Source organism: Podarcis bocagei (assembly GCF_964188305.1).
Source record: "Podarcis bocagei genome assembly, chromosome: 5".
In the NCBI taxonomy this organism is placed as follows: Eukaryota; Metazoa; Chordata; class Lepidosauria; order Squamata; family Lacertidae; genus Podarcis; species Podarcis bocagei.
Window position 1 is genome coordinate 58,889,756 of NC_138129.1, and position 16,819 is coordinate 58,906,574.

General features: G+C 42.8%; 2 protein-coding genes across 2 annotated transcripts in view; one reads left to right on the forward strand and one right to left on the reverse strand.

Moving 5' to 3' along the window:
* Window positions 1-182: 182 nt before the first annotated feature.
* Window positions 183-9,132, reverse strand: ECHDC2 (enoyl-CoA hydratase domain containing 2). Its single transcript, XM_081195377.1, has 10 exons — window positions 8,560-9,132; window positions 7,250-7,317; window positions 6,360-6,447; window positions 5,571-5,657; window positions 4,580-4,672; window positions 4,352-4,408; window positions 3,268-3,455; window positions 1,468-1,518; window positions 805-852; window positions 183-365 (listed from the first exon to the last, which is right to left on the reverse strand). Exons 1-10 carry the CDS (start codon window positions 8,702-8,704, stop codon window positions 288-290), a joined length of 903 nt encoding a protein of 300 aa, XP_081051503.1. The 5' UTR covers window positions 8,705-9,132; the 3' UTR covers window positions 183-287.
* Window positions 9,133-9,995: 863 nt separating this feature from the next.
* Window positions 9,996-16,819, forward strand: part of SCP2 (sterol carrier protein 2) — a 28,898-nt gene continuing 22,074 nt past the window's right edge. The window contains exons 1-6 of the mRNA XM_081195408.1: window positions 9,996-10,166; window positions 12,013-12,070; window positions 13,618-13,689; window positions 14,322-14,453; window positions 14,719-14,783; window positions 16,407-16,533. Coding sequence (XP_081051534.1) covers window positions 10,110-10,166; window positions 12,013-12,070; window positions 13,618-13,689; window positions 14,322-14,453; window positions 14,719-14,783; window positions 16,407-16,533 — 511 coding nt within the window. The 5' untranslated portion in view covers window positions 9,996-10,109. The remainder of the gene's footprint in view (window positions 10,167-12,012; window positions 12,071-13,617; window positions 13,690-14,321; window positions 14,454-14,718; window positions 14,784-16,406; window positions 16,534-16,819) is intronic.

Consider the following 16,819-nt stretch of genomic DNA (forward strand, 5'->3'; position numbering starts at 1 on the left):
ATGAGGATGAACATCCTAAGATGACAGGTCTTCTCGTAACATCCTCTTAAATTATCAGCATGACTTTGCCTTTCTGCTATTGGTACTATACTCAATCCCCAGCATATATCTACATTCCTACTACAAGCATTAAGCACATATACACTTCTGACTGAAAAGGAGTAAACAAGTGAAACAGTATGTTGTCTGAATATAAAATTTATGTAGAAAAAAATTTGTAATAAGACCCAGCCTTCTCGTAACTTCTTGCAATTGTCTTCAGTCACCTGAACGATGTTGGACAAAAGTCACTTCCCAATGAACTTAGGTGGCCGTTTCTCTATAAAAGCTGCCATTCCTTCCTCCCGGTCTCTTGTAGGGATATTCTGTATATAAAAGACAGAAACACCAATACTATATTTCCTAATTGCCACCATCCTTGGGGGGGGGGGGAGTATACAAACATATCCCTTCACTCTTTCCTTTATGAAGTAACCGATGTAGAGTGCTCAGTCTGCTGATCCCATCACATCTATTTTTCCAATCAATATCATAGTGGTGTGTACACATTACAGCTCTCAACTGATGAATCCTGCGCAGCCTTATTAGATGCTCTGAGTGTACAGCTGTTTGTAGAGGGATGCTAGAAACAATGCTCTCAGGTAAGAACTGAGGAAAGTCAAACATTCCAGGTAAGTTTCTGAGTGCAATTGCACCTTTGGGGGCCAAATCATAGATAGAAGTGTTTCACAGCTGAACACTTTAATATGCATAAAGTGAACACTTAAGTGGGGGAAAGCAGGGTTTAATTAAAGGCTAGCTTACCTGGGCATAACACATTCTTTCAATAGCCATACCAGAGGCAATATCCACCTGGAAAAAGAGAAATCTTAATTGCATGTGAGAAAGTGTGCACTTAAAATAGCAATTTTGCAAGATGCAAATGTAACAGTATCATGACAGACTCGATGAAGTGACTGAAAGGTATCAGTCTTCACCATTACGTTAAAATGAGTAACTGCCCTTTAAATAGCAAGGGTTGTGGGCCTTAAAGACTAACGTGTAGTAAAAGTTTTTTGTGGACTAGGAACCCCTTTATCAGATAGAAGCATTTGTTGAAGCTGCTGTCACAACAAGTCCTTTAGTTTTTAAGGTACTAAAAGACAGACTAATAAGGTTACCTCTCTGGACCCTACTTTATATGTGCCCAATATAATCCAGTCTTTGCTTAAACAAAACAAATCTCTGCCTCACTGTTGCTTGTATTGCTGTCCACCTGTTTTTATAGGCAATATTTAATTGGGTGGAAGTGCAGAAATGACAGGCCTGAGGAAAGACATAGGAGGGAGAAGGAAGGAGCCAAGGGCAAACAGCTTCTTATGAGTTATGATACAAATGAGTTATGCCACTCTAGAAGCAACTGTTTTGGTGGGGTTCTGCTGGTTTAATAATAAACTAACAAAGACGGTTATAAAAAGCATACTTTACCTCACTCCCTTTGTTTATAGCCACTTTTCCCATTTTCACAGCTATGGGAGCCTTTAAAGAGAATATATATAATTTCCATTTATGAATTGCTTCCGATGAAACATCTCAAATTGATCAAGAAAAACAAATCATTTCACCTACATTCTAGTGCAGATACAAACTTCTGTGAGTAATTGGAAACACACAGTCATGCTCCATCCCCCAGTCTAGTTCCTGACTGAGTGCCTTGTTGAGGACTAAGAGCTCCAAAGTATACCAGCATACAATAAGTCTCTTGTAGATCCAAAATGGTATCATTAAAGATGGGGATAGTTATCACTATACAGAAACTATGCACAATGTTCTCCAAATATCTGTTTGTACCAGTTTTTAAACGAACAGCAAACTAGCTTAATTTTACAGAGGACATCAAATTATTCAGAAAGGCAGAAACTAAAGAATTCTAACCTGGTTTACTTTGCAACAGATTCAATGTATTACATAAAGCAACCTTGACATTACCGTATTTTTCGCTCCATAGGACGCACTTTTTCCCTCCTAAAAAGTAAGGGGAAAAGTCTGTGCGTCTTATGGAGCGAATGTGTGTTCCCTGGAGCCAAATCGCTGTTGTCCTGTGCTCCTGGGCTGCTCTTTGGGGGTGGGGGGAGGAGCCACGGTGCTCTGCCGGCAGCCTCTGCTTTCCCCGAAGTCCCGACAAGGTTTGCAAGCAGCGGGAAGGCTGTACGCTCCCGGGCTGCTCTTTGGGGGTGGGGGGAGGAGCCACGCGGCTCTACCGGCAGCCTCTGCTTTCCCCTGAAGTCCCGACAAGGTTTGCAAGCAGAGGGAAGATTGTGTGCTGCTGGGGTGCTTTGTGGGGGTGGGGGTGGGGAGCTACACTGCTGTGCCTACAGACTTTGCTTTCCCCTGAAGTCCGGACAGCTGCACAGCTATAACCAGACATCCTGTGTGTGTGGACCATGTTCCTAGTAGCTAATCTTTACTGCTGAAAAGAGGCTCTGATATTCCACTCCAACTCTATAATTCATTATACAAATTCTTACAAGTACAGTCCACCTATACTAAACCAAAAACATTGTGTTCTCTTGGTATTGAATGGAAGCTATTTATCTGCCCTTTTTTCCTCCTCTGTTCTTTGCTCAGTCACTCCATTTTGAATCTTCCTTTCAAAACAACCATGCCTGTTTTGAGAAAACTTCAGAGATTTAGGAACTGGAGCACAATCATTTGATCTTTAGCTTCACAGTATTTTAATATTCTTTTGGAAGCCGCCCAGAGTGGCTGGGGAGGCCCAGCCAGATGGGCGGGGTATAAATAATAAATTATTATTATTATTATTATTATTATTATTATTATTATTATTATTATTATTATTATCATCATCATCATCATCATCATCATCATCATCATCTTTTTGCTGTTCCTCCATACTCCAAGCACTTCTCATTTGCACAGCCCTGGTTTCTCTCCCTGACTATTAATATTCTTGATTAATAACAGTAAAATGCTCAAATTTTAGTTTTTGTGACTGCTGCCAATACTGACTTCCCAGTGATAATGAAAACAGCTACATTATAATGGAATGTGTCCTTTTTCCATTCTCATCATTATATACCATGGCTCGCTTTAAAGCAGCAAAGTGGACAGGAGCCACACACTTTGCTGTTTTAAATAGTTTAGTACAAAATTTGAGTCAGATTTTTTTTCTTGTTTTCCTTCTCTAAAAACTTGGTGCGTCTTTTGGTCAGGAGCGTCCTATGGAGCGAAAAATACGGTACTTGGCAAATGCAAAGATATACTGACCCGAGGAACAATCTCTTCAGCCAAAGCCAGCGCTCTTTGGTAAGCTGCATCCCCTTCCTCATTCTGTGGCACTACATGATTAACTAAACCTATTGAAAACGCCTCTTGTCCATCAATCTGTCTGCCAGTAAAAATTAGTTCTTTAGCACGGCTTAGTCCAATACAGCGTGGTAGGCGCTGGGTTCCACCTAGACAGGAAAAAAACCAAATCCATAACATATTTTTAAGAGGATGCACATCTTTATGGTTTCCATGCTTAAACTATACAGTCGTACCTTGGTTTTCAAACAGCTTAGTTCTTGAACGTTTTGGCTCCCGAATGCCACAAACCCGGAAATCAGTGTTCCAATTTTCGAACATTTTTGGAAGTTGAACAGACTTCTGGAATGGATTCTGTTTGAGAACCAAGGTATGACTGTATGCTATAGTTCAGAGATGGGGAACCTGCGGCTCTCTAGATGTAGTTGGACTTCCATTATCCCTGTCCTGGGACTGGTGGGAGTTGGGAATCCAACCACAACTTGAGGGAATGTTTGTTTGTTTTAAGTAAGTGAAAAATGAGATTGTGGAAAAGCTATTAAGTTCTGCCTCAGAGACTGAATTTCCACAATGTACGGTAATATCATAAGATCTTCGAATTTCCTCTCTATATAGTGTCTAAATGTTGTAGTATTCCAAAATAGCTGGGATTTAGTTTACATTTCAGGAAATACTTGTAGCTACAGATGAAAAATTACTAGGAGGAAATGTGGCATTCCTTTGCTAGGATGAACAGTTAACCGGCGAAGTGACTGAGATGTCAGGCTGCCAGTCTTTAAAATTATATCTCTCTCACACCTATGATCAAAATGGTAAGTATAGAAGCATTTCTGTTTTAAAACTGGAGAAGGGAGTATTCACATATCCAATTTCTTTTTTTAAAAAAAGGAAAAACAAAGATGAAATCTTGCTTAAATAACTGGCAGAACTAGGGAGGGGTCTTGGGACTGCTGGGATGTTTTAGCTTAATTATAGCATTATTACCTCACAATAGGACACATAATTAATGTAAAAACAGCAAAAAAAGTGGATGAAGCTACACTACCTGCACCAGGAAAGAGTCCTCTTGTTGTTTCAATCAAGCCCATCTTAGCCGACGATGCTGATTTATAACAAGAACACAACAAGGGGAGAAGCTACATTAGCACATAGTACAGTGTCAACGTGCTTTAAAGCACTAAATGTTAGCACTTGGAATTTTAGCACACCAATTACCAACTTTAAGTGTCATCGCAGTGAGAGTAGAAGACCTCGGTTGTGCTGGTGGACTCACCTGCCATGCGGAGATCACAAGCTAGTGCCAGTTCCAAGCCCCCACCCAACGCATGGCCTTCTATGGCAGCAATGGTGGGCATTGGCAGAGCAGCTGTAAAAATTAAATAGCAAGACATTCAGTGCAGCACCATTTCCAGTAGTTGGTAAACCTATCCAAAATAGCATAGTGATGAATGGGGAGACTTAATATGAATTAGGCCTTTATTTTTTAAAAGTTAGTTTAGCCTACACAAACAGGGTTGTTTCATTAAATGTTTTCTTTGAAGTAGTTCTAGGCAACATTTAGGAATTTCAGACAGAAGAAAGAAGTGACACCCTGATCTCAAATACTTAGAAGCAATGCTTCATTTAAATGAATGCAACATTGTTCTAGATGTGTTTAGGCTTGAAGAGAGTTCAGTCCTGCAGCATGCTGCTTCACCAGCATAGGGGACATGCTGTGTAAGCAAGCCCCATGCGTAAACTGTTGGCGGGTAGGCGGGACCACTTACCTATCAGTCACCTGACATGATGGCAAATGACTGACAAGTGAGTGGTCCCTCCTGCCTGTCGAAGTCAGGCCCTGAAGGTAAAGGTAAAGGTACCCTTGATCGTTAGGTCCAGTCGCGAATGACTCTGGGGTTGTGGCACTCATCTCACTTTACTGGCTGAGGGAGCCGGCATACAGTTTCTGGGTCATGTGGCCAGCATGACTAAGCTGCTTCTGGAAAACCAGAGCAGCGCACAGAAACACAGTTTACCTTCCCTCCGGAGCGGTACCTATTTATCTACTTGCACTTTGACATGCTTTCAAAACTGCTAGGTGGGCAAGAGCTGGGACCGAGCAATGGGAGCTCACCCCGTCACCTCTGATTGGCAAGCCCTAGGATCTGTGGTTTAGACCACAGCACAATCTGCATCCCTTTGATCTGGCCTACTGAGTCCAAAAGGTTACCCATCCCTGTTAAAAAGACAATCACATGCAAAGGAGTTCACGATGAGGTACTTACCAATGCCATTCATTAAACTTCTGAGCCTCTGAACAAAATGGTCAGTTTCAGTATTGCTCATCTTAGCACGCTCTTTTAAGTCGGCACCTGAATTTACAACAGCAGAAGGCAGTTGTGGAGATAGAGAAAGGAAACATAATGGGTTCAACAGCAGTGCTTCAATGAACTAGTAACTGCCCTGTAAACTACAAATAATTATACGGCTTAGTCCCTTGTAGAGGCAAACATACCTAATTCTGTGTAGGATTAGGTTGTGATAGTGACAACTTGCAATTTGGTTTCAGGAAGCCTTGTTAGCTTTGGCAGTTTATTAATCAATTTTGACAGACTAATGCATACATGTTCAATTCTCCTCCTACATAATTGATATACCCTAACAGAAGAATGCCCATTGTCAGTTACACATATTAATTGCTATCATGTTTGTCCTATATTTCACAAGGTTCAAATGATCTCAGCAGAGTGTAGAAATCAAGATGTTCTGGAATTTAAAGTTTGCACCGCTGCTGGTAATAGAATGCCAGGAATATGAATCAGGATGAGATACAATGAGAAAAGCAGTAAAACTACACCCCCCAAAAAACCCCTATATTTATACCTAGTATTAAGAATAATTCAGCTTTTAGATTTGGAGGCAGCAATTTCTGTAATCACAAGGATACACAAGACACAACAAATACATATTAAATCCAGTGAGGGAAAACATGTAATTGCTTAAAATCAATTTATTGTGCTTATTCATATATATTTGCCTCTGATTTTCTTAAATCAGAGAATGACTCTACCCACCTGCACAAAAAACGCCTTTCACTTTGCTCTTAATTATCACCACGCGAATACTCTCATCAAAATGGAGAACTTCAAGGGTTTCAAACAGCTGAGGGGGAGAGCGGGAGAGAGCGGGTGCAACATCAGATTTCAATTAATAGAAAATTCTACCAGTTCATTTGATTTATTATGTGACCATTGCTGAGTACTGAACTGAAAAAATGAAACTGAAAGTACACACAAGCATGTTAAGCGGATCAGATATACAGCATGCTGATAGATTGGCTTGTATCCAAATAAGTTTTACTCAGACTAGAGACTCACTAACATGAATGGACCTAAGTTAGTCATATTTAATAATGTCTGTGTGCCTATTCTGAGTAGGACTAGCATGGGATACAACCCATCGTTTTGCTATTGTACTTATAAGCATTTCCACGCAAAGTATGTAAATATTAGACTATCCTGCACATGCAGGTTGCAAACCTATCTATATTGAGGATGGAAAAGCTGGTCCTCCAGGCACAGGAGCCAACTCCTAGGGGCCAAGGTTCCTTTGCCCCCCCCCCCCCCCGTTGATGGGCATTGCCATTCAAATGGTGTGCGTGCACTGCATCTTGTGATCTTGGGCTTACCTAATATTTTATGCAAGTTAGCACCCCTGCAGCGATCACTGGAGTACAGCTCCCATACCCAATTATTGTGCATGCTATCGCTGTTACTCACACCTATCTGGGAGTAATCCCTTTTTAATTCAATGGGACTTCTTATTAGATATGTATAAGACTGTGCTGTTTGTCTCCACTTCAAACACTCTAGGTTCTACTAAGGTCTAAGAGGCTACTAAGTTACCTGGGATCCCAATACAAATACAAATATCATCTGTACGATGGAAGGCAATCTTCACTCACCTCATCCACAAACACTTTCCCCAGTGAATTTCTGGCATGTGGTCTGTTCATCAGAATTTCTGCAATACCTGTACTCCAAAATAAAATAAAGAACTCTTTTTCACTTATTGTTTAGAGGTAGCTCCATTTCTTATTGTTGATTTTAAATATTTAAGCCACTTTTCAGCCAGAGCTTTCAAGGCAGCTTACAATACTCCAGGGTGTGTGGAATGCAAATGAGAGGGAGAGGGACACAAACCCAGTGACCAAGGCTAGGCTTAGCCCAGAGACAGACCCAGTGGCCTTGCAGATGTTCTCGGAGCCACAACTTTCACCATCCTTGACCTTGGGCCGCTCTGGCTAGGGCTAATGGGAGTTAGAGCATAGCATAGGAGCACAGCAAGCTGCGTATGCTGAAATAGACCATTAGGCCTATCTAACTCAGTACTGTCTACTCTGGCTGCCTGCAGCTCTCGGTGTTTTAGGCAGGAGTCTCTCCCAGCCCTTTCTGGAGATGCAGGGGGGTTGAGCCCAGCCCTTTCTGCACGCAAGACAGATGCTTTGCCACTGAACTACATACGGAAGGCCTCAGCTTCCCCATCCCTGCTGTGTTTAGTCCAGCTTTTGCCAGCCAGGTGCCAGGGAGTTGTAGTCCAACACAACTGGAGGTCAACAGGCGCAGCCTTCCCAAATGGAGCAGATCTCTCATCTATTCCTGAAATGGGCTAGACGGCTCCTTCAAGCTGCGACGCGCCCAATGGTGCCTTTCATGCGCGGCTAATCTTTGTTTACTGGGACGCTTGTGATTGGAGGATGGCAGCATAATTGACAGGGCTGCCCAGGTTTTGATAGAAGACTACAGTTGCTCTCTCTTCAGAGATGTTTGAGGAAACTTTGCAGGAGTTTTAATTTGTTCCAGCCTATTTTACTGCGGATTTGTCTTTTATAATTTTATAATTACAGTTGCAAACTTTTTAGTGATGATTTTCTTGATTTATCTTTTTTCTTTTTTGGTAACGCTCTCTGAGGTTCAAGCGGCATATAAACTTTATGAAATCCATCCATTCACTTTCCATAGCCTCGCTGCAATCCTGTGCCTACTTACCTCGGAGTATAAGCCCTGTGGAACTCAGCGGGACTTACTTCCGAGTTAACAAGCAAACATGCAAAGGGCTGGACGGGAGGTTACCTCGTCCCTTGCAACAACTTCCAGGAGTAGCTACGACCCCCCCTCCCACCGCCGTCTGCGAAGCTCCCGTTTATTGCAGAGCCGCCCTGGGCCTCCCCAACTGGGCCCGGATACCCTCAGGAGGCTGTTGGGCTCCACTCACCCTCTCCAGCCTCTCCGTGCACTTCGAGCAGGATCTCTTTTTTCCTCCCGGCAGACGCGGCTCTCCTGGGGATCTTGCCCCCTTCCCCCGGGGGCTGGGCGGGAAGCGTCCGCAGCAAGGCGGCTCCTCTGCCCAAGCGGAGCATCGCGATTCTATGTTTTTTATTCGTTCTTGGAAGTCTGAAAGGAGCAGCGGCGGCGGATCGATAGCAGGCAGCAATCGCTCACTTCCTTGCAGCTGGAGCTGAGGACGAGTGGAAAGGCGCCGCCTCCTTGCCTGCTAACTGTTGTTGGGGGGGGGGGGCGAATAGCGTCTCTCTCTGCTATGTCGTGGCTTAAACGGGAGCAAGTTGACAGGGCAATGCTAACTACGGCTCCTCAGAAGCAAACCCTACTGAATTCAGTAGGGCTTACTCTCAGGCAAGTGGGGAAAGCTATGGAATTGAACCTTCAAGAACCAACTTTTCTTTCCAAAGTTTTTGGCTTAGGATTTTCAAAACATCACCTTTGCAAAAACAACCTTCACAGAAGCTTAACCAGAAGGTTGGAGGGCAGGATTCCTGAGTTTGCAGGGGGTTGGACTAAATGACCCTCGGGCCCCTTCCAGCTCTACAGTCTATGGTTCTTCTCAGGGCCGGATTAGGTTTGATGAGGCTCTAAGCTACTGAAGGTAATGGGGCCCTTTATATGTTCAGCTGTCAACAACAAATTGTCGCTGTTTTTTGTGTTTACTATATGCTATATGGGAATTTATGGACCTAATAGGTATTGAAAGCCATGCAACCCCTCCATGCAGGATGTAGGCACCCTATATATAGAAATGAGCAAACCAGTGATATTTTAGGGAACAGGCTAGCAGGCGGGGCCCATTACTTACATCATAGGAAACACAACACAAAACACTGTTGCTGTATGTAGGTTTTATTTTATTTCTTTTTTATCTTATACAGTATTTTGGAAATGTACATCCAGGTTTTTTCCCCTTTAAATTTTTAGAGGGCCCCCAATAGAGCGGGGCCCTAAGGTATAGCTTGTTTAGCTTATGTAAATCCGGCACTGGTTCTTCTAGGTGTACAGTGGTACCTCGGGTTACATACGCTTCAGGTTGCAGACTCCGCTTACCCAGAAATAGTACCTCGGGTTAAGAACTTTGCTTCAGGATGAGAACAGAAATCGCGTAGCGGCAACGGGAGGCCCCATTAGCTAAAGTGGCGTCTCAGGTTAAGAACAGTTTCAGGTTAAGAACGGACCTCCAGAACGAATTAAGTTCTTAACCCGAGGTACCACTGTATATGCAACCACTAATTTTCATCTTTCGTCCTGCACGATTGGTGCTTGTCGATTCAGAGAGACTGTTGCTTTAAGAATGGGGGGGCGGAGCGATAATCTGAACGCGGCCCCGCCCCTGCCGTCGACCTTTGGCTGGAACCTCCCCCCTCCAGTCCAACAACCCGTGCGCGAGTGCCAGGGAGGAGAAAGAGGACTCTCGCTCGTCTTCTGGTGGCCGTCGGGCTTGCAGTTGGGGGCGCAGGGCGATCCTGAGCAACGGCGATGGCTCCGTCCCGGCTAGGAAGGAGGGTGTTTGTGGTGGGAGTCGGCATGACTAAGGTACTGGATGGGTTGCTCTGTTGAGAAAGGAGTGCGGGGGGGCATGAGAGCGCTTAGAGTGCTCCCCTTTTCAGGCTGCACCTCATTTCCATCGCTCCCAAGAAACTGCGTGGTCTGCATGGCTTCCAACCCCCTCTTTTAGCCTTGCAATAACCCTGCAAGGTAGGTTGGGTCGGCCCCGCACGGGACCCCCCAGCAATACTAGTCATCAGCCCCTTTGATAGCTGTGTGGCTGGAAGAAATTCAACAGGTAGAGTCTTCCCAGCGCTGCCACCCCTGTGTTGGGAAAGACTAATTAAAGGGGAGGAATATTATGACAGTGCGAGTGACAATTTCCCCCTTGCTTTCAGTAGGAAACCAGAAGGTTCACTGGAGAAAAAAGAATGCTGTGAATGTTAGTTGACAAGGCAGGGATCCACTGAAATAAATGCAAGCCGACAAACAAAGCAAGGAAAGGCTCATTGGAGGGAATGGGTATAGGTATAGGCTCTGTTGACAGGGGGCAAGGGGAAATTATGGGGAACAATAGTCAGGGTCCCCAAAAGACCAGAATGTGTATATAACAGTTGCTTATACTAAATTAACCAAATTCATACATGGCTTTTGGCACACGTATAGTGCCTGATATCCAACTAAATCATACTAAAGCATACCCATTGTAACCCACAGAAATAAATTGACTCTATTTTAGTGGGTATGCTCTGAATATGGCTAACATTAGGGATTGCCCACTACCTGGGATGAGACATAAAACATCTCTGTCTCTCTTTGTCACTGACTTTTAATAAAGTCTGAGATATTTCTAATTTTATTTTGCTGCTTTATTGTCTGACTCGATTTTTTTTCAATGCTATTTCCATGGGGTGTTGGGTGTGAGTGTATATGCATGTGGGTCGGTGGGTAAATATTATTTGTGCGAATTTGTTACTGTAGCTGCCTTGATGCAAAGTGGGGGGAAACGTGATAGAATTACCGTAACTGCAACAATAAATAAATAAATAAAACCACTTCAGAAAGTTTTTATTAGAAGATTAATATGGAAGAGACTAGAGCAGGCTTCCTCACCCTCAACCCTCCAGATGTTTTTGGCCTACAACTCCCATGATCCCTAGCTAGCAGGACCAGTGGTCAGGCTTGATGGGAATTGTAGTCTCAAAACATCTGGAGGGCCGAGGTTGAGGAAGCCTGGGCTAGAGCCCGGATCTGAAGGGCCCCTTCCACATGAACGGGCGAAGTTTCTGTTCACAGGCATAATATTTAGCTCCAGACCTCTCTCCTTTGCTCTAAGCATTCATATGATTCCTAATTCTAAATCTTACCTATTGGTCTGGCATATGTCAGGCTAGCATGTAAAAAATGAGGAATGTCACAACCTCTTGGAAGATAAGTTGATAGCTTATGCAATAGCTGAGCAAGGACCTTTGGGACGGTTAGCTACTTGTACAGTCCCAATGCACAGACCTGCATTCTTGTTACGTTGTAAAGTGCCAGGTATTTTAATGGCATTACTAAATAGTGCATCAAAAGATAAACAGAAATGTTATAGCTTAACAGAGAGATTCTGTCTTCCTTCTAGCAACATGATTTTTTTCTTTAGCAAAACTTCAGGAATTTTTAACATATAATTTGTTTGCACCACTATATATTGCTGAATTTGTGTAATGGCAAGTGGCTATATTAAAATATAATATCGGAAAAGGCAGTTACCATGTGCATGTATAGTGTGTACTTCCTTGTCCTTTCACTCTCTGCAGAATTTGTGTGATTAGAAGTTATATGAGTATGAATGTGAAGAAAATAGACTTGCTTTTTTTAAATTAAAAAAAAATGCTTTTCTTTCTAACAGTTTGAAAAGCCTGGGTCTCGTGAAAATTTTGATTACCCCGACATGGCTAAAGAAGCAGGTTGGTTCATCATAATGGGGTCTGGCTCACAACTTATACTGCACTGGGGGAAGGGGGCAGTGCCCTAGAGAAAACTGAGCACTTTGAGGGGTCTGGAGATAGCATGGCTCAGCTGCTGTGCCAGTACATCGCAATGCTGCTGTGAGAGCAGTTGCAACAGCCCTTGGCAAGGAGCCATAGGCCTAGGAAGGCCTATTGCGTGGCCAATTGTTGCTACCAGTTAAGGAGCTTTGCCAGGTGTGTCTGGGTGTTGTCAGGGTTTGGCAGCGTAGGATAACATCAGGGAGGTGGGGAGGAATGCCCTGGCTAGAGTAGCATAAATGTTTATGTAAAACAATCTGTTTTTTAACTTTCTTGAAAACTCACTTTAAGTGTGCGCTGGTGTCTGCAACGATGAACCCAAGTCATTAGAGTATTGGTGGGGAACTTCCCCTCCCCCCAGCCCTGTGAGAGCTAATTAGGCCTGCTAGGCCTCTGTTGTTGTTAATTTACATACTGCCCTTCACAGAACAGTTTGCAACATAAAAAATACAAATTTGGGTTGCTAAACTGTTTTGGCCAAGCCATACCCAGCTGCCCTACACTTTATATCAGGTGTAGAGCAGCCAGAAGGGGGTTTGCAATCATCACTGGTTAGCTGATCAGTGGCGCCTGCAAAGCCCTATGTATGACGCTTTGCAAGCGCCAACAGAGCTGATTGCTGTGGCTTGCATAGAGTTTGCAGTGCTTTGCAAGGCCCAACAATCAGTTGACCATCAGGGTTTGCATATCACAATTTGTTGCTCTAATGATTAGACCAGAGCTTTCCAAACTTTTCATGTTGATGACACGCTTTTTAGACATGCGTCATGTTGCGACACAGTAGTTCAGTTTTGCTAGCAAACCGGAGGTTAAACTAACCCCTTTCCAGCCCAGGGTGTTGCTGAGGGAGTGTTCACACCACATACAGCAGCCGACACACTAATGTGCCGCGACACAGTTTGGAAAGCTCTGGATTAGACTATAACTTCAGATTTGTTTAAGAAATAAATTCATTTCTTTCAAGAAAAGAAACCCTACAAGACTTGAGCACTGCAGTGTGAAAGGCCAAGGACTGATTATAATCTGCTGCTCTGTGGGGAAACCCCTGCAAGCACATCCCAGCTATCTGCGAACATGCACACAGTAATAAGTGACCTGAAGTTACACAGGTGCAGCTGCCTATCATTGGCAGTGGTTTCTGTAATTCCAACAGTCTGACAAAACCTTTGCCAGTTACTATGGTGTTATGTGAGCTGTATCCATGTACACCTAACTCCAATGACTTGGTAACCCTATGAACTGAGGCAGTTGGGCTGTTTCAAAGAACATCAGGTACTGTATCTTGCCTGCACTGGTCTAAGTCTTGTAAAATGTAATCCGTTTAGGAGTACAGAAGTATACTTGCAATCCATTTGCTTTTTAAATGTACCTCTCAAAATGGAATCCATCAGTGTTTTGTTTTGTTATTTAAATACCCACTGAAAGATTTAGGTAAGATTTCATAACTATTTTTTTCAAATGTTCAGGTCAGAAGGCTCTTGCTGATGCAGGTGTCCCTTATACTTCTGTGGAGCAGGCATGTGTGGGCTATGTTTATGGTAAGTAATGCTACTGTTAAGACCTCAAGGCTTCTCTTCCTGGGCTTCATCTGCCACTCTTAATGTCTGCTTGTTAACCTAATGCATCACTGAGGCAGCAGTTTTTCTGTTCTGGCATTAACTGCTAGCTGTGGCATTTAAACTGCTCTGAGATTGGATGGCGGGGACAGGATTTGACAAATTTATATAACCATATTGGCATTTCTAAGTGTCTTGTAGGGGTAAGATTCTAGTTTTCTCAACTTCATTGCCTGGTGATAAAATAGGAAAGGCTAGAATTTTAGTTTTAAATGGCATAAAACACGTGGAAATCAATTTAACCCTATACCTTTTGATTTGTAACTGCATAGTCAGCTGATTATGAAAAGCTTGCCTGAGAAAATATACTTGCTTATGGGCTCTTGAACACTAAATGGATGTATGGTATTGTTAAATATTAAAAACAGAATGAGTGGCCCTCTAGGGTTTTAGTCTGGAGTCTTCTCAGCCTTACCTGGAGATACCTAGGATTGAATTTTCCTGTCATAGTGCTAAGAAGTTTGGAGTACTTTAACAGCTTCAGAAGGAGGATAGAGAATGCAATGCTCCTCTGGCCAGTTGTGTGATTCTGCATCTTCTTTTTCATTATAAAGGTGATTCAACCTGTGGTCAGCGAGCCATTTATCATAGTTTGGGGCTAACGGGTATTCCTATTATGAATGTGAACAACAACTGCTCTACCGGATCAACTGCTTTGTTCATGGCCAGACAATTGGTCCAGGGAGGTGAGTTCTGTTTTAGTTCCTACTGCAAATGCATATGGGCTTTGTGTTATCAGTTCCATCATTGACTATAGGAAATTTAAAAACCAGCTTTTAGCATGCTGTGGAATATTTTCAGCCAAATGTTTGAAAAGCTTGGCTGCAGGTCCAGGCCTCCTGCCTGGATTCAAGTGTATAATATGAAATTATGAGTTTTGTTTGTTGTCTTTTTTTTTTTTAAAAAAGAAAACCATCTAAAGTGTAAAGTAATCAATAACTTGTATTTAAGGTATGGCTAACTGTGTCCTGGCTCTTGGATTTGAGAAGATGGCAAGAGGGTCCCTTTCATCTCAAGTAAGTATTGAAGCAATTTTAATGCAATGAAATCAAAGTCAATTTTGCCTGGCATATTTGGGAAACAGATAGGATCATTACAACTCTCCTTATTCAAATACATCATTTGCAAAATGATGATGATGAAGAAGAAAGTTGTGTCTGTAATGATGTACCATCTACACAAGGCATTTACATAAAAAACATTTACTAGGAAATTAAGAGTTTTCTCAATATCCATTTCCTTTTGGCACCGGGCAAACTCACTGTAGCAGAAGGAATACAGGATTTTCTCCACTCTTGAAACTGAATGTAATTCTGCTTGTAACCTTCACCCCACCATTTACAGCTATGAATGCTGTAGGCCCTGCTGAGTGGTGCTTTTGTGCCAGAAGGGCAGAATAGATTTTTAAAATAAAATAAGTAAATATTGTAAGTTGCTCCCCTGAGTAGCTTTTTTGTACTTGTAAAGTGCCATACTTCTTGAAGGAACTTGACAGTCATGTCATAACTACTATTTAGAAACACATTTACAAAGAGCATAACAAAGTATTGCATGCAGTGGTTCTTAAAGGCAAGATGCAACATGTGGCGAAATGGGTTTGTGTGTAGTAATTCTTACTATTCTAATGTTCCTTCCTATAGCATTGCCCAATCTCAGAGCCTTCTCACCGATTCCTTCAGCTTTCTTCTCATTCTCTAACAACCCTTATATTCAAAGCCACAGCTCCCCACCCCCGTCAAACGTGTGTGATATCTACCGTTTCCACAAAGCACATAGCTAAACAACGGAATTTGCTCCACAGGAGGTAGTGCTGGCCAACAATTTGGATGACTTTAAGAGAGGTTTAGAGGAATTCATGGAGGATAGGACTATCAATGGCTACTAGGCATGGTGTCTATGCTGTACCTCCGCTGTTTGAGGCGGTGTGCCTCTGAATACCAGTTGCTGGAAACCACAGAAGGGGAGAGTGATCTCGCACTCAGCTCCTGCTTGTGGACCTCCAATGAGCCACTGTGGGGATGCTGGACCAGATGGGCCTTTGACCTGATCCAGAAGGGTGCTTTGTACAGTGATACCTCGGGTTAAGAACTTAATTCGTTCTGGAGATCTGTTCTTAACCTGAGGTACCACTTTAGCTAATGGGGCCTCCCGCTGCCGCTGCACCATTTCTGTTCTCATCCTGAAGCAAAGTTCTTAACCTGAGGTACTATTTCTGGGTTAGCAGAGTCTGTAACCTGAAGCGTCTGTAACCCGAGGTACCACTGTATGTGTGTGTAGTGAAACTTTCATAAATCTGTTGTTCTATTCTTGAGGCCCATGCCATTTTTTAAGCAGATTTTTGTTCGTAAGGTTTTTTGGGTTTTTTAAAGGGTGAAAATTATAAATAGAGGCCACTCTATAAACCCTGAACTTGCAGGAAACTTGGGAAATTTGGTTTGTAGTGTAGTCTCATGCAGCTTGGGTAGTCCCAGTGTTTCAAGCAAATTGGTTCTGTACATTCAGAAGGAAGGCTTTGGAAACGATGCATCGAAAATGCTAGACATTGAGGGGGTTCTTGCAGTATTTTCTCCCTCTCTTGGGTAATCTTGATGTACAGATGCTGTGGTGTGAAAAACGTGCAACTTGTCTTTCGATTTCAGTTCATGGACAGGGTGAATCCCATGGACAAGCATATGGAAGTGATGATAAGCAAATACGATCTCGCAGCAGCTCCAGTTGCCCCACAGCTTTTTGGAAATGCCGGCAAAGAACACATGGAGAAATACGGTATTACTTATGTTTGTCAACTATATTACCATTGCAAGAAATCACATTCAATAACCTCCTTCCTGTTTTAATTAATGATGTGTTGGATGATTGTCTGAAGACCTGTGTGTAGAAATAATTGACTCCCAGAACAGGTTGCTTTTGAGACTATACATTTTAAGGAGTTTCATACCACTTTATACAGTCGTGGCTTCCTCACAAAGAATTCTAGGAAGTGTAGTTTGTGACAGGTGCTGAGAGTTGTTAGGAGATTCATATCCCTCTCACAGAGGTACAATTTTAAGAG

Bases quoted from the DNA above. Each gene is read 5' to 3' on its own strand.
- ECHDC2 (XM_081195377.1), bottom strand. From the start codon at position 8,704: ATGCTCCGCTTGGGCAGAGGAGCCGCCTTGCTGCGGACGCTTCCCGCC. The intron at 6,448-7,249 runs GTGAGTGAAGAT...TCTCCCCCTCAG, and splicing joins GGAAAGTGTTTGTGGATGAG to CTGTTTGAAACCCTTGAAGT. The intron at 1,519-3,267 runs GTCAGTATATCT...TTCTCTTTAAAG, and splicing joins CTGAAGAGATTGTTCCTCGG to GCTCCCATAGCTGTGAAAAT.